This window comes from Zootoca vivipara, chromosome 2, assembly GCF_963506605.1.
Source record: "Zootoca vivipara chromosome 2, rZooViv1.1, whole genome shotgun sequence".
NCBI classification, from domain to species: Eukaryota; Metazoa; Chordata; class Lepidosauria; order Squamata; family Lacertidae; genus Zootoca; species Zootoca vivipara.
The window spans coordinates 46,596,354-46,621,769 of NC_083277.1; the positions used below are offsets into that span (position 1 = coordinate 46,596,354).

Sequence of the window (25,416 nt, forward strand, 5' to 3'; positions counted from 1 at the left end):
AGAGGAGGTATTGAGCCCCCCCCCATTGTTAAGAATGAATACAGGCCCTGCCATGTATTTTGGGAGATGGCAGCTCTGCTGTTGGGCACACAACAGGAACTGCCTTTTATCCATTATCTAATCAGTCGTGTTTTAAATAAATATATGAATCAATATTGGAAAGGATGAATATTTTTCATTAAAGCACTGTCCTTTTGCTTCTGTATTGCAGCAAGCATGGAAAGTTAATTTTAATATAGATTTAAATCTGCAAATTAGCAACTTTAGTTGCCATTAATTCATTGGTCCAGCCCTTTGATTAGCTTCTGTGAAATTGTGTGTTCCAGTGCATTCAGCTTTAATTATGTCCAGAACATTATTCAGTCAGAAGTGCACCATATTTCATGATAGCTACAGTATTTTTCAATTAAATATAGGATAAAGGTGCTGCTAACCAATCTACTGAATTAGAGAGAACGAACATCAATGAGAAGATGAATTTTCTAAACAAAAGAAAGCGACCACACAGGCTCAGTTTTGCTGCAGAGGCTTGTCCAGATGATCTATTTATATTACCATATGTTAATCCAATCTGAAAGCTAATTATCCAGAAAGATGCCTCTTATGAAAAAAGGAGAGAAAAGTCGAACCACAAAATCTCCTGGTTCTGTTGTTTATGCTCCTCCCTTACAAAAAACAAAAAAGAACACAGTTGAACATTTAGACTCTAACCAGAGGTGCATCACTTACCTGTCTAGAGAGAGGCGCAATGCTTTCATTGAGTGTGCCACAAGGCTGATCTCTGTACTTGCCAAATTTATAAAAGAATTGCAGTTGGGCAGAGGCAGGAAAATGCAGACACCACTAAGCAATGGTCTGGATTGACAGGATTGAGTGGCGCGCTTGGCAGTGGAGGTGGATATGTCTCCAAGAGCAATGTGCAGGAAAGGCCAAGGAGGTTCTTCCTCAGAACAAGGCCTTGTGGGGGAAGTAGCCAGGAGAGGGGCCTGCACCATCTCCATGGTTTGGGGATGTGGTGGTTTAAGCTTAAAAAGTGTTTAAATAAGTCACCACCAGCTTTAAACATTGTTTGCAACAAACGCTTCTATGTGTTATGGGAATCTGGGATGTACATATGTATAGAAAATTGTAATAATAAGATCTTTTTTGTGGTACAAATGATGCAATGATTTCAAAAACTCTCTTCTATATGTGGTGAAGCGTGTATGTCAGATATCAGATATCAGATCAGGACAGGGCCCTGTTTTGAATATTCTTTCTTCATCAGCAACGTCTTGGTGTCAGCGTTTACATGTAGTTCAAATTGCATCATTTGTATCACAAAAAGGACCTTATTATTACAGTAGCTTGAGTTCTTGTCCTCTTATCTTTTTTGTGCGATCCTCAGTCAAGAACTCCAACTTACTTATTTATGTATAGAAAACTGTAAAAAAAACAAAAACCCAACCCTATTTGAATGTAATTACAGTATTGGCATTTAAGGATGGGGGATATCCAGCAAAATCAGACAGGTTACATAGTCTGTCTTACCGACACATCTGGCTCCATCTTCACTCGAATGATATCCTCTGTTACACACTAAGAGGTTTCTCTGACAAGTATAAGACCCAACAGTATTGATGCAGTTGAAACCAGCCTTACATGGCTCCGTAAGTGATGTACATTCATTAATATCTGTGGAAGAGAATATACATTAAGCTTTCAGCTAGTAAATTAATCAGGGAGCCATCTTCCAGCTGTCATTTCCTTTCCTATTCATTTGGTTTTGATTTATTATTCAAGAAATTCTATGTTGCTGGAACTCTATGAAGCCAACGTTTATATATTTAATGCTATGTAAATCTAATCCTTTAAAAATAAAATAAAAATAGTGAGATAGGTTTTAGGGGGAGAACAGTAAAATCTGAAAGACCATTAAACTTGAACAATTATGGGTAATATAACAGTATGTGGAGCTCATTCATCTACAACTATATTGTTCGAGTTGAACTCACCAACACAATTACCCTCTGGATCTTGTAAAAATCCATCCATGCACCGCTGCTTTGATTCACAATAGAACGATCCTTTTGTATTTTGACATACAAAGTTTATCTTGCAGCTGTGAGTTCCTCGTTCACATTCATCAATGTCTTAAAGGAAATTAAAAAGTAAAAGTGGATTAATCTAGTGATAGCTTTCCTCATTTTGTTGTCTTGGCTTCTCTGATGTCTTTCATTTGTTCATTAATGTAGATTAGCTAAAAAAAAAAGGTTTTTAGAGGGTGACTCTACAATGCGAAGCTGCAATAATGTACAGCATCACAATTTAATCTGAGATCATTTATGGCATTCTTTTATTAACTAATCCAACTTAACCGGAGAATGTATTACTCTGTGTATTACGGATGTGTAACGGCAGAGCAAAATTCACACAGCCTATATGGTGGCTAACCTTTTCTTATTAAATATTCTAAAACAGAACATGCATCTTCATTTCATGTCAGATAAGCCATCTGAAGAATATTTGCGGAAAGAAAACCAACTCGTGCTGCCAACAATTCCAATCTGTAGCAAAATTCATGGATGAAGAAATCCAAAGACAGATGTCTCCTGCTGTTAAGTATCACACTCATATGTTACACTCTTTCAAATGTTGCCCACATTGCCTAGTTATTCTGCCAAGAAAACAGGATGAGGCATCTTAAAAATAATAAAGATGCATCTACACCACATGCAAATGCATGGAAATGACAGCAAGTAATCAGGCATTACTTATTATAGGGGCACTTGAATTATAGCCCTAGAGGCCGGCCATCCATCTGAGGGCCACTTAGGCACCTGCTTTGTAATTTTTAATACATTAGCTTTCAAATGAATAGCATATTAAATTTGGCATAAGATGCTACATAGAGTATGTGTGGAGAGATGTTCCTCAGCAGGTCACACTGCAAACCCTTTCCCATCATGCAGCAGGTCCAGCCCCTACCAAATTAAAGAAAATTTCACAGCCAAGTTCATAATTAAAATTAATTTATTCATCACATCAATTTCCTGCTCAAGGTAGCATGTACAGGGGGCAGTCTTCCATGCTAGTTTTACTCAGAGTAGATCCATTGAAGTTAATGGACATGATTAACTTAGATTAATTAATTTCAATGGGTCTACTCTGGGTAGGGATTAGTTAAATGCAACTCCGTGTTCCTAGATCATCTCCCATTCAATTTTATGGCAACAATTTTAGATATCAATTTGCTAAAATCATTCTTAAATTCATAAGCATCTGTAAATGCTAATGATGACAAATATTTGAAACCAGCTAACATAAACTGGAGCGTCTGTTAGCAATTCCAAGTTAGAGAGTTTCCTTGACAATTGTTATCACACTCCCCTTCATGTATCCAATAAACGTATGGAGAGAAGAGAGATAGTAGCTGCTGGACCCACAATGAACTTGTGTTCAGCTGATGGTCCTGCTCCAGCCCTAAGCAGAATGTAAGTAAATCAGGGAAGTAAATTACTGCCTGGTGCTTGGATTTCTTCCATATGAACACCTTTTCTAAGCATTAGCAGGGCAATCAGAGCTGGTGTAGCAAGCAGGACTGGATTAGACCCAATGACACCTAGTGACAGCAATAAGCCTAATGTAGTATAAATGTAGTATAATGTAGTATTAACACAGACAATTGGGAAACACTGCCCTGCGAGTGCTCCAATTGGAGAACAGCCTTTACCAAAGGTGTCATGGGTTTTGAAGATGCTCAAACTCAGGATGAAAGGGAGAAATGCGCTAAGATCAACTCCTGCCCAGAAACCTATGTCCCCACTGCAGAAGGACGTGTGGATCCAGAATTGGCCTCCACAGTCACTGTTATAACCATGTTTATGGAAGACGATCATACTCGGCTACGAGTGATCGCCAAAGAAGCAGCAGCAGTGGATCCCATGCTACCTCAGTCCATCCCTGCCCATAGAACATCCTGCACTTTCAGCAGGTAGAAGAGACCTTGTACCCTGATGGAATGGTGCTAGCACCACTTTATAGGCTGGGTGGCAGGAGATCTCCGCCACATCCAATCCTTCCCCAGTGTAGCGTATTTAAGATTTGAGTTGCACTCTGATTCATGTACTAGGTACATCTGCTTCTACTAAGAGGCTTTCTCTTTTTCTAAAGTATTAACTGCAACCCAAGATTCTTTTGGAAGACACATCTCATTGCATTTAGGTTGTTGTTATAGTGTGTTGTGCTTATACAGTATTTATTTTGAAAATTAAAAATATACTACCCCCAGCAAACAAATCACCACTCATACTAAAATAAATAAACTCACCAACACATTCACCATCCTTCAGCTCATAACCTGATTCACAGTTGAGTTGCTGAAGACATGTAAAGGATCCAATTGTGTTAACACAGTGCTCCCCTCTCTTGCAGGTATGAGCGTCTGTTATACATTCATTAATATCTATGAGAGGAAACAGATGTCAGTATAGCACACACCAAGGAACCTACCTCTTTTAAGTTCACTACAGGAAACCAAACATCTTAAAAGATTTAGTAGAAGTTATTTTGTCCAAAAGGAAAGGTTTACATGGTGCTATTTCCAGAGTTTCCTGCCAAGGTAGAGGAGCTTAAAGCACTTTCATTTTATAGGTAGAGTTATGAGACATATTCCTTCTTTTGATTTTGCACTGAATGATGCATTCATCAAGGTCACAGGGGAAAGAATTGATTAGACACAGAAGTTAGGAAAGCTTTGATGGAAAGCTTTACATGTCATGTGCAGAATGACCCCAGTTAAGACAGCACATATAATTTAGATTTCATGTTCATTAAAAACATTTTCAGAGAGATTAAACCACTTAGGTGCAACAGGGCGCAAAGGACAAACATGAGTGGAACAACAAAGCAACCAGGAGCAAGAACCACAAAGGAGGACAGATATTTTCCCCAGCACTTAAGTAAGACTAGTTCATGCTACACAATAGGAGTTTGCTCTAGGGCTGTAAAGAGGACCTATGGTTGACAGTTGGGCTGTGGAGGTCCTAAGATTTAAGCCAGAAGCTGAGTCTTGCCATTTCCAATTCAACTGTGACAGCAATACAGATATAGTCTGTAACAGATGTTGTGGTGGAGCTGTGTTCATCTGACCTCCCTCTGGCTGAGTTACTGCTGCAAACTAGGACAGAGAGAGTGAGGAGTGAGGAAGCAGCAAGGTTGGGGTACAGCAGATGTTCTGGCAAGAGCACTAGATTGGTTCCACTGGTTCCATTTGCACTATGCTGACCACACCACTAGTTCACTTCTTCTTTTCTCCATCCTGGTATGCAGCAGCATCTCAGCCAGAGGGAAGGCACTGTATGCTACTGGGTGACAGGCACATACATAGCAAGAGGCTGCAGCGGACTGAAATCCCTTCACTTGTTTTGCGAGAAGGTCCAGGAATTCCTAATATAGCCATATCAGTTCTATAGCTGCCAAGTTTTCCCTTTTCTCGTGAGGAAGCCTATTCAGCATAAGGAAATTTCCCTTTAAGAAAGGGATAACTTGGCAGCTATGCAGTTCCATATCCTCAATCAGTTGCATATAGACTTATTCACCAGATCTTACAGAAGGCAGTGTTCGCTAGGAGTGTTCACAGGTCCCAAGATTTCCTGTGTGAGTGTGGGTGTCCATGCTCTCACCATTTTGATCTGTGAATTAAAATGAAGTTCTGTGTCCCCCACTTGCTATAATAGAGATTCTTAAAAATATGCATAGCGTTCCCCCTTTTTGGCCAGAGTGGATAAAACTTGAGCCTCCCTCCTCCACAAACGGATTAAGCCTGCCCAATGTAGGCTGAGTGTATCTGGAGATTTTCATGCGGGAGACGTTTAAATTTTTCTTCTTTAAACAAAGGAAAATCTGTAACTTTTCTGTTTTCTATCCAAATTGGTGCAGTTTGCAGGCATGACCATCCCTTCTGAGCCTGTCAAATTCAGAATGATAGTTGCAGTGGTTCTCCTAGCAGGGAAGAACATTTTGCTGTGGATACAATGGAATTTGGGGCAGGTGGGATAGTATGGGTGGTGGGGAAAGAACATGGAAAGACTGGGATGGGGAAAATGTCACCACCCAGCAGGGACCCTGTTACTCCAAGGTTGGGAGGCAGTGGGTAATCTTCTGCCTCTCATGGATTTTTGCGGAATACAGTATCTTTTCCCTGGAAGAGAGATAATTCTGTATTTATTTCCAGAGGAGAAGCGAGTGTTGAAAAAAATATCCCTGAAAGTCTGGGGTGGGGAAATGTAACTTTAGCACAAGGACCATTACCCCAGCTTGCTTTTGTTTCTCAGAAACAATATGGCCATGCATTCTTTGGACAACTGAAGCCACAGATCCACCCAAAAGCTTAGATAGTCCCTGAGTTATCTTGAAATGTCCTGAAATGTCTGGCAACCCAGCCAGATTATTGTTGTTGTTGTTGTTGTTGTTGCTGCTGCTGTTGTTAATGGCACAATCCAACTCAGAAATGTGAGACCTTTCCCTGAATCACCCCAAATCACCTCATCGTTTGAGGTACACTCCACTAGAATCCAGTCCTTTTAGGAAAAGAGCAACTACAATAGCAATGTGTTCAGATAAAATAAATCCTGAAATAAATAAATCCTCAACCAGACAGTCCATCTGTAATGTACAGGCTTTATTTGATAGAAATACAACCAACAAGCAACTTACGTCTCATAAGCAAGAATAGTGCATCTCAAAAATAAATCATTTTTAAAATGTCAAAGGCAGAAAGGGTGTAGAAATACTACTGGGAGCCACAGAATAAGCCAGGCTGACAGTCATTATAAAAGCAGCCACATACTGAGTCAGACCAATGGTCCATCTAGCTTAGAATTGCCTTCACTGACTGGCAGTGGCTCTCTATGGCATCAGTCAGGAGTCTCTTCTAGCCCTACCTTGAGATGCCAGGGATTGAACCTGGGGCCTTCGGCATACAAGACAGATGTTCTACAGTACATTGTATTACAGTAAAGTAATATAATGGGAGAATACCTGACTCGGCAGTACTGCATGTGAAAATGATCTGAGGATTGCAGTTAATCACAAGCTGAGGGATGAGTCAAGAGTGTGATGATGATAATGACCTGATCTAGAGGTTCTCAGACCCCCTGAGCCAATTTGGGGAAGGGCAAGTTGTGGGAGGAGAAGAGGGGGCAAAAATACCGTTGAACTAACAGAAGACCTTGCATGGGCTTCTGCTAGCAGGACTAAGCTGAATCCTGTCCAATGAAGTTGGTTGGTGGTATGGGAAATAAGTCATATGAGAAAAGTCTGAAGGTCCTGGGTATGTTTAGCCTGGTGAAGAGAAGGCTGAGGGAGAATACCTGAAGGGCCTTCATATAGAAGAGGACAACAAATCCAGACACTGTTCCAGCACTTTCACAATGTCTCCTGATGAAGATGGAAAGGAGAGACAGAACTGAGTGTCGTCTGCACAGAGGTGACACCACACTCCAACTCTCCAGATGACTCCTCAAGGAATAGGAGGGTGGATTTCAGCTGTACATTAGGAGAAACTTCTCAGTTATGTTTGTCAACAAAACAAATTGCCTCTCCCTCACTGTCAGGGTCAGGAAGGAGACCAAAGGGTGGACAGAGGAACAGGAGGATGATCCAGGGGAAGAAGAAGAAGAGTTTGGATTTGATATCCCGCTTTATCACTACCCTACACAGTCTCAAAGCGGCTAACATTCTCCTTTCCCTTCCTCCCCCACAACAAACACTCTGTGAGGTGAGTGGAGCTGAGAGACTTCAAAGAAGTGTGACTAGCCCAAGGTCACCCAGCAGCTGCATGTGGAGGAGCAGAGACGCGAACCCGGTTCCCCAGATTACGAGTCTACCACTCTTAACCACTACACCACACTGGCTCTCTAAGGGGAAGTGGCCAGTGATTTGTGGGTTTCTACGCCACTCATGAGGCAGAGATGGGAGAAGAGGAGGCAGGAGAAGAGGTGCAGGAATGCATAGAGGTGGAAGACACAGCCTCAAAGAGAACTGGGATGTTAGCATTTCCTCTGTCCTCTCCTCTGCTGTCTCCAAAGATGAGGAGGGTTTAAAGTGACAGGAGCAGCTGCTGCTGCTGCACAGGAGAAGCCACCAGTTGCTTGCATACACTACATCAGAAGGTGGAGTTTAAATGTGCTGATTGAGGCATGATGCACATTTGCTCCAGGTCTGAAGAAGGAGATGCCTAGCTAGCTATTTAACAGGAGCTGTGCATGTGATTCTTGCACCTTAGGAGCTGATGTAATAGAGTGCTGTGCTTATAAAGAACTAAACTTCCAATCCAATGTCCTCATGGGAGCAAGGTGGGTTGTGCTCAGGACACTCACTAAAGTTTCCAAGCTGAGGCTGGGAAATCATCTGTTGGGAGAGGAGCAGGGTATGCTCTTGCTCTCTTCATTTCCTGTATCAAGCAAAGGGGCTGAGAGATGGTGTACAAGGCCCCTTCCAACTTTCTATGATTCTCAAAAAGCTGTCAGAGATTAAAGATGGAAGGAAACAGAATGTACTTGGAATCCCTAAGCTACCTTGAACATTTAATTAAAATTAGAATGATATGGAAACATGAAAACAGAAAAGACTCCAATTATTTCCACCATCTCCAATATGTATAAATAGCTTCCTCTCCTCCCTGGAATTTATACAAGTGAAATAAATTTCACAGGTTTGACTTGCATGCTGATTGATTTCAGTTGAATGTGAAGACTTGGTTGAGAGAAGAAAATGCAATCTATATTCTTTGGGAAATACTGACCTTTCTGGACACAAACTGAATCACACTGCGAAACAAATATTTTCAACATTGTCTAATTTGTAATGTGAAATCATGAAATTTGATGAATGCCAACAAAAGTTAAATAACTCACTGAGTCTAAGGAAATATTCACAGAAAAGTTTACTTGTGGCCCAATTCTATTGATGTTTACTCAATGAGACTTACTTCCAAGTTAGCATATCTTGGCTGTAATCCTCAAGACACTTACTTGGGAGTGAGCCCAAAGAAACACAATGAGGAGTGCTTCTGAGTATATCTTCTGCATAGCATATCTCCAACACTCCTAAAATATCTCCTTGAAGTATCCTCCCAGTCATCACGGAAATGTTCAGCTGATCCTGCCTTTTTTCTTTTTTTTACAACAAGCAACAGCGTTAACAAGTCCTCTCATGTTCAGTTCAGAGTCAGCTTTCCAAATATGTACAGCATATGGTTGCATTAATATACTGAAACCTGAGTGGATATTTTAATGGAATCTTTCGTGCTTTTTAGTTTAATTACTTTTCTAATATCTGCTACATTTCATTATTGCCTTCTGTGAATATTTGGGTAGCTTCAGACAAAGGAGCTGCAATGACATGAGTCAAAGACTTTCTGAGAGCTTGCAAGACTCCCACTGTAAACTGCTTGCTTTTACTCTAATGGCCTTCCTTCAAGGGTGGACTCCTAGCCAGTCTATCCACCACAAAACGACTGTCTGCAGTCATTTCTTGGCAAGTATCCATGTGCGCAAACTTGCAGAAGTGGCTTGGCAGATGGAGGTGGAGCCACTATGCTAGTTTCCTGGCATGCAGGCCACTGTTGCTTACCCAGAGAGAAAGAGAAGGGGGTGAGACCACAGGAAGGTCAGTGCTATGCAAACTCATAAGCAGGAGCAATGCAATGGCAACACTAGCACCATGCCAACCTCCCCACCACCTTGCCTCTCTCCCTACCCACAAGCAATAGTGACCCACCTGCCAGGAAGCTAGCATGGTCGCTCTGCCCCCGCCCAATGAGTCACTTGTGATGGGATGCATCAGCCTCTGCTATTCCTGCCAGCTTCTCAGTCATTTGAGGCTCTGCAGAGCACAGAGCTGACTACCGCCAGTAAACAAAGGGTAGTTTGGGGAGGGCCTGATATTCCTCAGGTGTTCATGACTGCGCTCAGAATTCCCATCCAGGAACACAGGGAATCTGCCATCCTACACAAATACACCCATGACACTAAAACTCAAGGTTGGTTAATGAAACTGATCAGCGGTTGAGGAGTTTAAAAGGAAAGTGTAGACCTGTATAGAAAAACAGACTCAGTCACAACTAAGTCTATAAGTTGAAATATACTGCTGAGCTGAATGCTAAAAACAGAGGTCTGCTAACCTTTGCGGTAAAGATCCCTTCCTGTGACCCCCTTTGGCAGAAGTCACTAATAAGTGGACTCATCCTTCCTGCCTGAAACCACTACTAGGATGAGAGGTTTGTGAGCCACACTTGTAGCTGGGATCTTGCTTACACTTCCTATTGGCCAAAGTGGCAAAGACCAAAAGGATCTACAGCAGCCATTTTGCTGCCACCTGTTGGTTGAAAGGATTTGTAAGAACATATACTGGTGGACAGTTTATGTTGCAACTTATTACATTTTTGCACAAAAGGAACACCACCTTACCAACTGCATCTTCAAATTACCATAACCAGAAGTACAGCCAAATGATTTTCATTAACACATCTAGACCTTGGGAGGAATATGGGTTTTGTTTGCTACCAGTCTCTTGTTGCTGTTGCCCGTTAGCTTGAATAGATGCTGTTGTTTGGCCATATCCCGGGGGGGGGGGGTTGTTTGAAGGGTGCTACCTAAAGATCACTGCCTAGACATCCAAACTGGGTCACCAGGGTTTCCTTGGGATAAACATGCAGAGCTAAAATTCCTAGGGTTGCCAGACTCAATAGAGGACAGGACTTCTGTGCCTTTAATTGCCCTGCTCTCTTTTGAGTCTGGAAACCTTAAAGAGAAACCAGCAGACCCTTTGCTTGGAAATTAAACAAAGGGTCTGCTGGTTTCTCTTTAAGGTTTCCAGACTCAAAAGAGAGCAGGGCAATTAAAGGCACAGATGTCCTGTCCTCTATTGAGTTTGGCAACCCCAAATGTTCCCAATGTTTGTAGAAGAACTGGCTGTTAAACCACTCTGAGAATTGTAGCTCTGTTAGGGAAATAGGGGTCTCCTAACAACTCTCAGCACCTTTAAAAAACTACAGTTCCCAGGATACTTTGGGTAAAGCTATTGTATATGTATAGCGCAGATGGGATGTATGGCTTTCCAGGATTGTGCAAATGTGCAGGACCTCAGAGACAGGCTCACAGCTGCTTTGCTCTTCCCATCCTCTATATTCCAATGGCACACTGAGCTAAATCAAAGTTTGGCTTAGTGTGTTGTCCAAACTTACACTCACTCCTCACCACAAGTTGCGACCAAGGAGTTGGAATAAAAAATGCTGGAGAGGAGCTTACTGTGTTGTGTGAACTAGGGCAAACATGAAGCTTTTAGGAGAGAAGAAAATGCAGTTCTTATTCATGGAACAACACAGAAGAGATGTCTCTAAGCTGCATTATAGACAGTGACTTTTACAGCATGTCTGACTATCAGGAATTCTGGAAACCCACTTAGGAATGCAGCTGGAATTTCAATCTTTCATTATTTAACTACAGGAAATTCAAGAGACAATATTCTTCTTAAGTGATCCATTTTGGAACCAGAGGAGATGGCTCCCTTAACGCTAGGTTTACACATACTGATACTATTAACAACTTCAGACATCAGAAATGTATAATTTGCAGGCATGAAGTTCAAAATCACTTGCATTTCCCCGCAAAATAGTTCAAGACGGGGCATGAAAGCAGTTGAGCTGGCCAAGGATTCTTTACAGCTTTTTCGAGGGACAGCAACTCAATAAAGTAGAAACCATCATATATCTGTGGTTTTCCCTGCCTCCTTAAAAAGTCAAGAAAATGTTAATAATGGCAAATGAGTACTCCATGTACCACACGTACAGCAAAGTCAAATGCAAGGACAGGAAACACGTGCAGCTGGAATATGTGTCAGAAACAACATTTATCTAGAACCATTTGTGCTGCAGTATAGCTCAGACAAAACTTAACTAGAAGGGGCATGTCTCGTTTTGAAAGAACAGCCACCATTTGGTATGTGTGAAAATTGTATGCATTACATCTCACACTAATAAGGAATCTTGGCATCAGTTACAACCAGTGCTGTTTTTCTATATAAAACAGAGGTGCCAGAACTCACCATGAACACCTCTTTTGTTCTCTTATAATGGTAATGGCGCCCACCTTAGAGGTGCCAGAACTGAGTTCCTGTGAGTTCCTGCTGAAAAAAGCCCTGGTTTCAACTGGGTTCAAATGTGAGCTTGGATTGGAACCAGCTGAAGGTAACAGGGAATTTTCAGAATGCTATCAAAGTGGCATAAAGGACAGCAACGCAGCCCAGGTTTGGCAAATCCTTCCACTGGATCACTGGCCCACCATTGACCATGCAGCTCCATGGCTTCCTATTAGGGATGGGTAAAATATAACCATTTCAGTTCCTCCCAGTTCCTTCTTCTCTCCCCACAGTCCTTCCTGGTTGCACTGTCTTTCACCGTGGTCATGAGACAAATACATGAAGCTGATATAACAAGACAAAAGCCACAGATGTTATCATGTTCATACAAAGGTAGGTGATTGAAATGGTTGCCTCTCCTCTACCAGAATGGAGCCATCACAGCTATGGATGTTTAGGACTATATAGGGATTTTGCCCTCAATCTTTGGGAAAGATTGAGGGCACTAGGAGAAGGGGACGACAGAGGACGAGATGGTTGGACAGTGTGCTTGAAGCTACGAACATGAGTTTGACCAAACTGTGGGAGGCAGTGCAAGACAGGAGTGCCTGGCGTGCTATGGTCCATGGGGTCACGAAGAGTCGGACACGACTAAACGACTAAACAACAACAACAGGGATTTTGCTTGGGCAAATGCCACACAACAGAAAATGGACACTGTTAAACACAATCCAGATAACAGGGCATGCCTTTCCATGAACTTAAATACAGAGATGGAAGGGGGGATTATAGTACCCAAGATATGAAGCTGAGCACATTGCGTAGCATGAAGAATTATGGTGCCGCCTATCATAGCCTCTTACCAACACATTTTCTATGCATGTTGAGTACAAAGCCCTCTGCACAGATAACACTGTGGTTGACACAGTAGAATGATCCCCATGTGTTCACACATAATTGTCTTCTGGAACAACTGTGAATACCTGTAAGGCACTCATCCAGGTCTTTATTAACACATTGCAGTCAAAAGGGAGGAAAAAAATTGGATTAGAATTACTCCGGGGATGAAATAACATTTGTTTCACACTGAAACTATCTAATTAACAATGTGCCTGAGTTATGGTGCTATAATTTCCTTGTGCTAAATTTTCAAATCGTTGAACTCGTTCAAGAATTGAAGGTCTCTGGATCTTCAGCTGGGCCCTTCTGCACTGTTGACTTCAATCTCTATGAATTGCTTCTGCAAACTTCTCCTTCAGCTTCCTTGGATTTAGTGGTGCTCTCTCTTACGTCTTACATGCCAAAGAGGCAGGAGGTGAAACACTGAAGCCCTCACAGGGTGAGGAAGATCCTTCCCAAAAGAAACATATTTGCTTCTTCTATTTGTTCAAGCAGACTAGTCACACAATAAACATGTGAGGTCGCTTTGCACAATATTACCTTTGACATCTTAAACTGAATGGCAAAGTCATTGCCCAAGAGTAGCACATATGACCGTCTTCAAATGACTTTCATTGGCCCTCAGCCAGAGTGGTTTCCTATTCGGTTTGCCACGGGAAACAGAACGTTTTCTCCATACTATCAAATCGCTCTCTCGCTCGCTCCCTTTTAGTTTGCGGTGGCATGAAGGAAATGCCACAATTCCTGTGGTATGCTCTTGCTTAAGCAAGACCTTCTTGCGTAAAGGAAGCAACCACAGGAGGCTTTCAGTGCAGTTTTCACCCTGTGGGTCATACACCAGCACTTAGGTCATGGGCAAAAACCAGGGCTTTGGTCTGATCATGAGGAAGGCAATGAAGGAGGTGTCTGACTCTCAATTGGCACTTAAATTAATTCATTTTCCACCCAGCGATATGTATCTCCAGGACAGAAAATTAACTTAGGTGCATGACAACATCAGAGGGAGTGTGGGCTTCTTCGTAGGGCCCTGAAAATAATGAATGGCAGTTTTATGCATCAGATTTTAAAGCAGGGCTGTAAAGCCTGTGGCCTCACAGCCACATATGGAGTTCACCCTAGAGGGAAGAAAAGGTTGGGGAAAGATGGCACAGAAAGAGAAAACTGGGGAGGGGAAAAATATAAAATATATACAGGTGAAAGTTGGAAAATTAGAATATCGTCAAAAAGTACATTTATTTCAGTAACGCAACTTAAAAGGTGAAACCAATATATGAGATAGATGCATGACATGCAAAGCAAGATATGACAAGCCTTTATTTGTTGTAATTGTAATTATTTGTTATTAGGCGGGTCAATTATAAATGGAATGTAATTAATGAAATGTAATAGCGATGTTCATTTTTGTATTATCGTAACTATTTGTTTTATTACTGTGGAATTTCCAAAAGAAAGCATTTGTAAAAATTAAAATTAAAATAAAAAATAATAAGTTGAATTACTGGAATAAATGCACTTTTCGATGATATTCTAATTTTCCGAGTTTCACCTGTATATGTTGTACTAACTTTTGGCCTTCAGCCCAGTCGTGACAAGCGTCAGCCCTGTTGACACATGGCCCTCAACAGAAACCTCACAAGGGATTGTGACCCTAGACACATTCTCCCTATTTTTGAGACAACAAATGCTGTTCAAGATCATCCACAACCCTTCACCCAACAAGGTGACAGCTATTTAGCACGATGTATAAAACTTGCCTCCAACAATATCAATGAACTGAGCAACTGGGCTGCCCAACCCCTCTTGTGTCATGGCCTGCACCAGTTAGCTAATGTTCTCATGAACCACTCCTGCAAACGAGCTGCTAGGAAGCTTCCCTGATACATTTCAATGTATGAAACAGAGTAGATAGAATTTCAGCATTCACGTACCTTCACACGAAACCCCGTCTGACATCAGAGCATATCCAGGTGAGCAAGAGCACACAACTGCCCCTTCCAAAGTATTACATATGTGCTTGCAGGGACCATTATCTAGGAAACACGGTGTTTGAAAAATGCATGAAATTCCTGTCCAAAGCAAAATTCCTTTCAAGTCCCAAGAATTCCCTCCTCTAATTATAACCCCTGTCATTGCACCAGGATGTAAAATGTGAAAACAAACAATCTATTCTCGTAACCTTAATCACTATGTAGGAGCCTTCTTTTATAGGCAAACACACCTGTGTCATTCATTCCCATCTGTGCATTTGAAATTACCATGTACAGCTGTGTTGCCTCAACAGCCCTAAATAGATAGTATGAAATAACCTTGAGTTCAGAAGCTAACCTCGAATTACCTCAGCACGTTACCTTCTGAGATTCTGTCCGTCTCTTGCTCTCTTCAGGCTAATACTGGAGGCAAGCAATGTGTGGACGTGTGTTGAAATCAAAACAACCGAAGAAGCTTTTGAATGTACTGCAGACTTGTAAAAACAATCTCAAGTCTCCACCTTGCCTATTTAGACATACCTTTACACTTCTCTTCCTCTTCGTTGATGGTTGCAGGCTGGATATTCAAGGCTTCTGGAGCAATAGTGGCTTTGTCCTGTAAGGCAGTATTTGGTCCATCTTCTTCAAAATCTATACATTTATATTATATAAAAAGGGAGGGAAACAACTTTAATTTGCTTCATATATATCTCAGTGACCACAGGGACATGAACAGTAACTAAACTATTATTTGTGGCTTATAAGGAAACACAGAATGCTTCCAGACAGAGAGCTGATGTTGTAAATGGATTGTTTAGGTCCAATTTCACTTTGTTTGGTATGTAAGGTCCCACATACTCCTGCTTTTTCAGTAATCCTATTCATGGTTGTTCCATTGCTTGCGATCCACACCAGTGGGTGAAGCTTTGTCCATTCCTCGCCTGCTCATTGAAAATTGGCTAAAGACAACTACTGTACAGTCATATTTGAGAAGGGAGGGATAAACATTTCTTTGTAAGGATACAAAGATAAAATGTAAGGATACATTTGTGACCGTATAATGATATTTTGAAGATATTTGTCATTATGATTGCTGACAAATATGTTTTCTGATCAAATGATGGGTATGGTCCATTCGAAGGGGAGCACTGGAAAATCCCATTGAGTTATTTGGAGTTATTCAGGAAGTGTTTAAACCTCTTCCATTTGTTGTTGTTGTTTAGTCGTTTAGTTGTGTCCGACTCTTCGTGACCCCATGGACCATAGCACGCCAGGCACTCGTGTCTTCCACTGCCTCCTGCAGTTTGGTCAAACTCATGTTCGTAGCTTCGAGAACACTGTCCAACCATCTCGTCCTCTGTCGTCCCCTTCTCCTAGTGCCCTCCATCTTTCCCAACATCAGGGTCTTTTCCAGGGAGTCTTCTCTTCTCATGAGGTGGCCAAAGTATTGGAGCCTCAGCTTCAGGATCTGTCCTTCCAGTGAGCACTCAGGGCTGATTTCCTTCAGAATGGATAGGTTTGATCTTCTTGCAGTCCATGGGACTCTCAAGAGTCTCCTTCAGCACTCTTCCATTTACAACTGTGTTAATTAAGGTTCTTAACTTTGGGTGGATGCTACCCATGTTTTAGCATCTCAAAAGTGTATTTTTCTTCTATTTGAAAGCATACACATATATTAGACACAGATGAATATGAATGGCTAGTCATCACTAAGAGAAGGAATTACAGTGTACGTCCACAAGAATATTTGATATGATTTTGTATAAATCAAGTTGTCCTATTTGATATTTAGAAGGCAGCTTGCAAGTATGAAAACTGTATTTGATACATTGGATCTCTTGCTGCAATTTAGTTTTGTTTGTAAAACAGTAAGAGCAGCATCTACTTAAAAGATAACAAGAGGTGGTTGTGGGGCAGGGGCTGCATGAGTTTCATATTTTGATTTAGTTACTTCTATTTGTCATAGAAATGTGAACTGTTTCACTTTAAGTGTGTGTCTGGCTTCATACAGAATACTACTCTGCTCCCTGCTATAGATTTAAAGCTGTGATTTACTTCCATCCATGGATATGATATATACTGGATGTCTGATTTTGAAAATGTGGGGCTGTTGTTACTATAAGAGGATTTTCAATAAAGTTTGCCAAGTAGTTAAGAAGTCCTAAAGCTGTAGGAGGATGAAGCACGATAAAAAAGGCAGGATAACATGACTCAGTTCTAGCCAAAGAGAATGCCCACATCCCACAAGGAGGGAGAGAGGTTCATATAGTCATGGTTTCCTAATCAGGACTGTCTATACAAATTAAAAACCAAGATCATGGCCACTGGTCCCATCACCTCCTGGCAAGTAGAAGGGGAAGAAATGGAGGCAGTGAGAGATTTTACTTTCTTGGGCTCCTTGATCACTGCAGATGGTGACAGCAGTCATGAAATTAAAAGACGCCTGCTGCTTGGGAGAAAAGCAATGACAACCCTAGACAGCATCTTAAAAAGTAGAGACATCACCTTGCCGACAAAGGTCCATATAGTTAAAGCTATGGTTTTCCCAGTAGTGATGTATGGAAGTGAGAGCTGGACCATAAAAAGGCTGATCGCTGAAGAATTGATGCTTTTGAATTATGGTGCCGGAGGAGACTCTTGAGAGTCCCATGGACTGCAAGAAGATCAAACCTATCAATTCTGAAGGAAATCAGCCCTGAGTGCTCACTGGAAGGACAGACCCTGAAGCTGAGGCTCCAATACTTTGGCCACCTCATGAGAAGAGGAGACTCCCTGGAAAGGACCCTGATGTTGGGAAAGATTGGGGGCACAAGGAGAAGGGGACGACAAAGAACGAGATGGTTGGACAGTGTTCTTGAAGCTACGAACATGAGTTTGACCAAGCTGTGGGAGGCAGTGGAAGACAGGCGTGCCTGGCGTGCTCTGGTCCATGGGGTCACGAAGAGTCGGACATGACTAAACAACTAAACAACAACAACAACATACAAGTTAAACAAATTGAAAGTTATTTGTACTTTCCACATCTCTTCCCAACCCCCACCTTCCAACCACCTTCTTATTTTTAGTGATGGGTGAGGAAATTACACACCGCAAACATTTGAAAAAAAAAATCCCGACAGTGGACAGAGTAAGCATAAAAATCCGAACCACCATGCTGCAACACATGTTTTTATGAATGCAACATCGCTGCTGGAGGGACTGCACCTAAATCCTGCTGGTTATCCCCCTGAAAAACTAATGAAACATGATTTTTTTTCTAAGAAAAATCACAACCTTTTTGTAGCGATTCTGCTGGAGTTTTCCAAAGGGAAAATAAGAAAGAGAAAGGGAGGGCGGAGAGGAAAACGTAAGGGGTGTTTTTTTTGCAGCAAGAAAATAAATGACTGGAATAGCTTTTGAAAAAGAAAATGTAAGGCTGGAAGCAGTACAAGCGAAAAGATCTTTGAATCAACCTGAGTTGTAATCAAGGACTGGTGTGGCACCAAGTATTTTGGAACCCTGGATGAGGAAATCTTATTGGCCTCCCATTCCCGCAGAAGCCAATGGAGTTATGCTTGCTGAGGAATTTAACCCTCTGGAGCCTGGGGCACCTCCATGCATACTATTGCAGGTAAACAAGCCACCGCCATTGCTAAATTCATACCCCCAATGAAGAGGCCTCCGATAAGGCCAAATATACCTCCAATGCATATTTGATGTCTCGTGAGACCTTAGTCATTTGCCAACGATCCCTCCTCTCTGCCCACAGGAGTTGCTCCCGAGTGATTCTCATGTGCCACTATACCCATAGAATTCATGCTCTCTTCAGCCAGCCCAAGAGCTGTTTGCTGTGCTGGATGAGCACCCTTTCTGTTGGGGTTGGAAGACACTGGATGTGCAGAGCATCCCCACACACCTTTCACAGATGAAGGTTTCATAGTACCTCACACACAAGACTCTTCAATGGACGCATTTCATACATTTGGTTGAAGATCATCAAGTGATTACAGTAACAGCTGATGCATATGTACATGTGTGCTGGCAGATTAGGAGGGGCTAAATATGAGAGTAAACCTATTGTAGTCAGACCCAATGCACATTTCCCCAGTGTGTCTTCTTCTCACCTGGATTGCAGCTGAGTCCATCATCCTGCAGAGTAAATCTTGGGAAACATGAGCACTTGTAGGATCCCACTGTGTTGATGCAAAGGTGTTGGCAGAGCTCTCCAGGATAGGCAAGACACTCGTCCAGGTCATCTCCAGGTAAGCTGTTTGACAATTCAGCTTCATTACTGATCGACAAGGCTTCATGGTGATCCTCAAACTCTGAAACTGTCAACATGTCCAAGCCATTAGTAAAGGCAAGGGGAAATGCATGTTCTTTATATGCAGATTACATGACTTTGAGCACTGTATACATTAGTGAAAAACCCATCAGTCTGACAGGCTGTAACTGGGAGAGTAGGAATAACCTTACTCCCATAGCTTGACTTGTCTCTGAATGACGATGGTAGCAGTAATTCATCTGACAGGTAGACTTTGGGGGATACAGGCAATGGTATACCTCTTTGCCAGGGTTCCTGTCACTAAGTGCCATGGTGGCAGAAAGGGGAGCATTTCTCATGACAAGAGCCCTGTAGACACATCATAATAGGCTCCCTATGCTTTGATCACACAGAGCCTTCTAGTTAGCCCTGCAGATGTCAGGGAACGGTATGAAGACGAGGACTAGGGAATGCATTCTATGGCAGAACAGCTTCTCTCCGATGGAGAGCTGGAGGAGGGAAAGTCACCCTCCTTGTCCACAGCATGTTCAGAAGCCGAAAGAGAGACAGAAGCTGAACAGTTTAGGAGGAGTTACCCAGTTTTGAGATAATGACAAGAGAACCAGAAGGGAGGGGGCAGCTAGTTGAGACGTTGCTTGAGAGTGTTCGGGGACCCCACCACTACCATGGACTTGGAGGTCCGAACGTACCAGAGAGCAAAGGAGTCAGAGGGAGGGAGGAACTTCCCGCTGGTGCCCAATATGCTGCAGAATCAGAAGGAGGGTTTAGAGTAGCCAACTGCCCTCTTTGCGGAGAGCTGTGTATTTGTGCTTGCAACATGATACTGTAATAAAAAGACTATAAATCTATCAACCGCTTGTTAATTCTTATCTGTGAAGTTACCGAAGGGAGGGGAGGACTCTCCACGCCTGACAGTAGAGGACAGGAGGGTGCAGGCCACTGGGAAGCCATATTTAAATGTGTAACACTGCAGAAAAATGCAAAGAGGTGGAACGACACTAAGAACAGCGGGGTATGGATGGAAATAAAAGTGATACATTTCCTGAGCTTCAGATATTTTCTGAATGTACAGCACCATCTTCAAGATGACAAGAGCATACAGAAGCAGCAGATGGTGGCTTACAAAGGCTGAAGAAGAACATGTGCCATGAACGAGGCAAATCCAGAGGATTTCCCTCATTCACAGTGCATGCATGCAAAGTCCACAGTTGAGGAACATATTAAAACCCAGGAGAGGGGATCTGTTTTTAATGGTGAACATCTTGTTTCAAGTTCTATCTAGAGCCTTGCCTCTGGGCAAGCTCTGAGCATACATCCACTTTAGCACATTGGACAACTTAGTCTTAGCCCTCCTCCGTTCTGCTCTCCCTGCCACAAGGAGGAGGGGAGGAGGCTGGGCAGAGAGGAAGCCTAAAGGTTAAATGCAATTGATCACAAACCTGGGAGGAGGGAGAGCTCTGAGAGAGGGAGAATTGAACTTTAAAATGGCCATTGATTAAAAGGAATTGCTTTAGCTCTTCGTGCACAGCTCATTTGGTCAGCAAATGTGGAGGGCAAACAGAGGAAATAAAGGAAAACCTATTTGCCGGAGGGCATGCAGAATAGGCAGTGGCTGGTGTAAACTTCGGTCGTCTAGAGACAGATTCCATTGCACTGTGCCATTTATCAAGAAATGGACTTTATAGTGCATTACAGATGATGATGCAAAATGCAACCATTTCCAGGGGGTTAGCCATGTTGGTCTCTTGCAGCAAAAACAACAAAGAATCTTGTGGCACCTTAAAAACTAACCAATCAATTTTGGCATGAGCTTTGATGAAATATCTTCTAGTACTACTAGTAGCATTGGGGAAGGAGGGGGTGCTTTTTTCCTTATGCTTCTGTATTGTTAGTGACTATGATCTAAAAGAATAATTCTGGAGCATGATGGATGTAGCCAGAGCTGATTAAATTCTGAGCTGGTTCTTTGACCATTAAATAGGAAGTGCCAAGTGAAAACAGATGACCACAAAAGAATCACGATCATTCTATTGGTGTCCAAAAGTCATTCTTTTAGATTCATGACTAAAGTTCACACACAGACACACACAGACACACAGACACACTACTTTTTTCTGGGGGGGTGCAGGGGTACGCATACCCCTAAACATTTTGTGAATCTTTGTACTTTTGTCCATTTACAGTATTTATTTTTCCCAATTTGAACTATAAAATGGTGATTTTCTGGAGTCGAAATGAGAGTACCCCTAAACACTTTTTTTAAAGAAAAAAACTCACTCTCTCTCTCTGTGTGTGTGTGTGTGTGTGAGAGAGAGAGAGAGAGAGAGAGAGAGAGATTAAGGGAGAGATAAGCAGAGCACAAGACAAAATAAAACTAACTTGACACCCAGCTCACCTACCTCCTTTGAGCAAGGTACAAAGTTCAACTGTTATGCTTGGCATATAAATAAATCTTCAAGATGCTCTTGTAAAAACCACCACCCCTTTATTTGAGCTGGCAGATGAGTGGATGGGGGAGGCCCAACCAAAGGGGAGGGGACCAGGGGCAACATGAGGCTGGTCACCTGGGCAGGTAACCTTCAAAAATGGGTGCTTTGGGGTTACTTTGCCCAGAAAGGGGATGGGGTACAGTTCGGAAAGCTCTCCTCTAGGGATGCTGCTATCAAAACACAAGTCACTCCATTCACATTTTAATCAGAAGCACAGAGTGGGCGAATATCTCCTTTGCACCACTTCTCCTGAAGTGCACAGCATCTGATCTCATTGTACCTCTCCCCCTCTTCTTTCCCTTCTCTCCTGTGTCTAAATTTAGATTGGTTCCTCAAGCAGGGAATTGCCTTTCTTGTGTCATTCAGGCGAAGTGCCATGCACGCTGATGTTCCTTTGTACACAAGAAATAAACAACAACAACAGAGCTGGACTCACACCTGCCATTCTATAAATCAGTGGTTCTCAAACTTTTTTTACTCTGGACCACACTTTCAGAATAAAAAATTACTCGCACCACACCATATATTTTTTATGGATAAGAAATACATTGGAAAACACTCCTAGCAGTGTTTGATTCATAACATAGAACACAACTACTTCATAATATTATCACGGGACACCCAGAAAGTATAAAACAATGCAGCTGCACAGGAACATGAATCATTCCCAAAATGTAATGTTGGGTGTCCTTTAATCTGCCTACAACACTAGCCGTCCTCTCCTGCCACAGCCTTTTGAGAACTACTGCTATAAATGGAAGGGTTCCTCCCATTCATGGAAGTGAGCTGGATCGAGCAGAGGTTCCTGCTCCACAAATTGGATGTTCTCATAGTAGGTGGAACTTGCCAACTCTGCTTCCTCCCTAAAAACCCCAGCAAAGCCTCCCTTGATATTCCAGATGTCCCTTCAACTCCTGGAGAAGGCTTTCAGGGACAGAGAGGGTTACGGAGGAGAAGGGATTAGAGAAATCCCCGCTTCCACCAGTAGGAGCATCCATTTCATGGAGTGCCACCGCACACAACTGAGAATCCAAGCTATAATCTTCAACTTTACACTGCAATCCAAACCTCCCCAATGCTGGCTAAACTGGCCTTCCGCCACCCGTTACCATTTGAGCAATGCCAAGTGCTACTCTATTGACACTGCACTCCCCCTTTGGCCCACCACATGTGCAGATGTAGTGGTTGTGGGGAGTTCCACTAGCAGATTCCCTGCTGATGGGAGCCAACACAAGGACCTGAAACAGGGCGGAGCTGAGTCACCCTGGAATCCTCTGGAACTCACGTCAGTCTCACTGCCTTTTCATGTCAGCATCAGGCCTGATGGAGGCTTGATCATCCTGCACCCCACCTTCCACTATTTGGGTAGCGGGGCTACAGATGTCGTGATGTTCTCGTTTCTCACCAAGTCTCCACTGGTGGCGGCATTGAGATTAGGATTGCCCCTTTAGCTATTGAACACTAGGGAGAAGACTTCAACGTTCCCTATCATTTTACTGCATTTCCCATAAATATTTTAATGCATTTCTACGTCAATGGAGAGCCTTTCCTTTGCCACCTGTCCAGCAAAGAAGCACAGTCGCTCTCTTTCAAGCGTGAGTCACCTTCATGGTTTTGTTTTTAATGCAATGTTTGAAAATCCATTAATATTTCTAAGTTTTTGAAAATGGCTTTTAAAGGAAACAGACAGAAACAAGAAGCTAAGAACATTTCAATAAAGGGGAAAATGGGGGGGGGCAGTAACAACAGACATTGTACAAGTTGCTAATAATATATAAATAAATATCAGCCTCTGAAGGGTAATGATATATTAGGCAGAAATTGTTCGCATTTCCCCAAAGCAGCTACAATCCAGGAGGGAGGAATGTGTTTGCTTCTGATAAGCTCAGCATTGCCAGTGTAAGTGACTAATCAGTGTTTTGTTACCTTTTTCCTATTCATTTCTTTTTTTGTGGCTTGCCAGTGGTTTGAAGTGGAGTACAGAAATAGCAAGGATAAAGAGGCAGGTATCAATTTACATTTTGACCTGGAGAGTTAAGGCAGGTCTCAGCTGATTTGAGATTTCTTTTATTCCTGTGGACTCTGCCTGAGTACAACAGACAAAAATGTTGGGTCAGGCTGTGCAGCTGCACAAGAAGCATCTCTTTCAGAAAAAGCACGTAGCTCCATAACACACATAAGTGTGTTCTTTCTAAAAGAAAGAAGATTCCACTTAAACATTAGGAAGAACTTCCTGACAGTAAGAGCTGTTCGGCAGTGGAATTTGCTACCAAGGAGTGTGGTGGAGTCTCCTTCTTTGGAGGTCTTTAAGCAGAGGCTTGACAGCCACCTGTCAGGAATGCTTTGATGGTGTTTCCTGCTTGGCAGGGGGGTTAGACTGGATGGCCCTTGTGGTCTCTTCAGCTCTACGATTCTATGATTCTATGAAGTGTGTGAACATTAGCAAATAATAAAAAAATGTTATCTGCTCAGGCAGTGCCATCAGCTTGTTGTTGTTGTTTAGTCGTTCAGTCGTGTCCGACCCTTCGTGACCCCATGGACCAGAGCACGCCAGGCACTCCTGTCTTCCACTGCCTCCCGCAGTTTGGTCAAACTCATGTTCGTAGCTTCGAGAACACTGTCCAACCATCTTGTCCTCTGACGTCCCCTTCTCCTAGTGCCCTCCATCTTTCCCAACATCAGGGTCTTTTCCAAGGATTCTTCTCTTCTCATGAGGTGGCCAAAGTATTGGAGCCTCAGCTTCACGATCTGTCCTTCCAGGGAGCACTCAGGGCTGATTTCCTTAAGAATGGATAGGTTTGATCTTCTAGCAGTCCATGGGACTCTCAAGAGTCTCCTCCAGCACCATAATTCAAAAGCATCAATTCTTCGGCGATCAGCCTTCTTTATGGTCCAGCTCTCACTTCCATACATCACTACTGGGAAAACCATAGCTTTAACTATACGGACCTTTGTCGGCAAGGTGATGTCTCTGCTTTTTAAGATGCTGTCTAGGTTTGTCATTGCTTTTCTCCCAAGAAGCAGGCGTCTTTTAATTTCGTGACTGCTGTCACCATCTGCAGTGATCAAGGAGCCATCAGCTTAACAAATATCAACTATGCATTCACCTGCACCATAATTCATATAAATATAACCCTCCCCCTCTCTTCTCTTCCTACTCACAGCCTTTGTCTATAATTTTTTGAGAATTCCTGGAGAACAGGTGAAGTCCCTGCAGACTGGAGGTGGGCAAATGTTGTCCCCATCTTCAAATAGGAGAAAAAAAGAAGACCCAAGTAACTATCAGCTGGTGAGCTTGACACTGATACTAGGAAAGGTCCCAGAGCAGATAATTAAACAGTCAGTCTGTGAGCACTTAGAAAATGATGGTGTGATTACTAAGAACCAGCATGGGTTTTTCCACAAACAAGTCATGCCAGATGAATCTCATTGCTTATTTTGATTAAGTTGAAAAGTTGGTGGATCAGGGGAATGCTGTGGATATAGTATATCTTGATTTCAGTAAGGTTGTTGACAAAGTTTCTTGTTCAGGCCAAACCTGGAAAACTGTGTCCAGTTCTGGGCACCACAATTTAAGAATATCATCAATAAGCTGGAACATGTGCAGAGGAACATGTCACATAGAGGATGGAACAAGCTTGTTTTGTCCTGTGGACCTGAACCAATGGATTCAAGT

At 42.5% G+C, this 25,416-nt stretch overlaps 1 protein-coding gene across 1 annotated transcript in view; it reads right to left on the reverse strand.

The window, feature by feature from the left end:
* The window catches only part of FBLN2 (fibulin 2), a 101,906-nt gene that overhangs the window by 16,173 nt on the left and 60,317 nt on the right, over positions 1-25,416 (reverse strand). Inside the window, 6 exon segments of the mRNA XM_060271030.1 lie at positions 1,531-1,674; positions 1,995-2,132; positions 4,310-4,444; positions 14,949-15,050; positions 15,528-15,638; positions 19,091-19,297. Of these exon segments, the coding sequence (XP_060127013.1) occupies positions 1,531-1,674; positions 1,995-2,132; positions 4,310-4,444; positions 14,949-15,050; positions 15,528-15,638; positions 19,091-19,297 (837 nt within the window).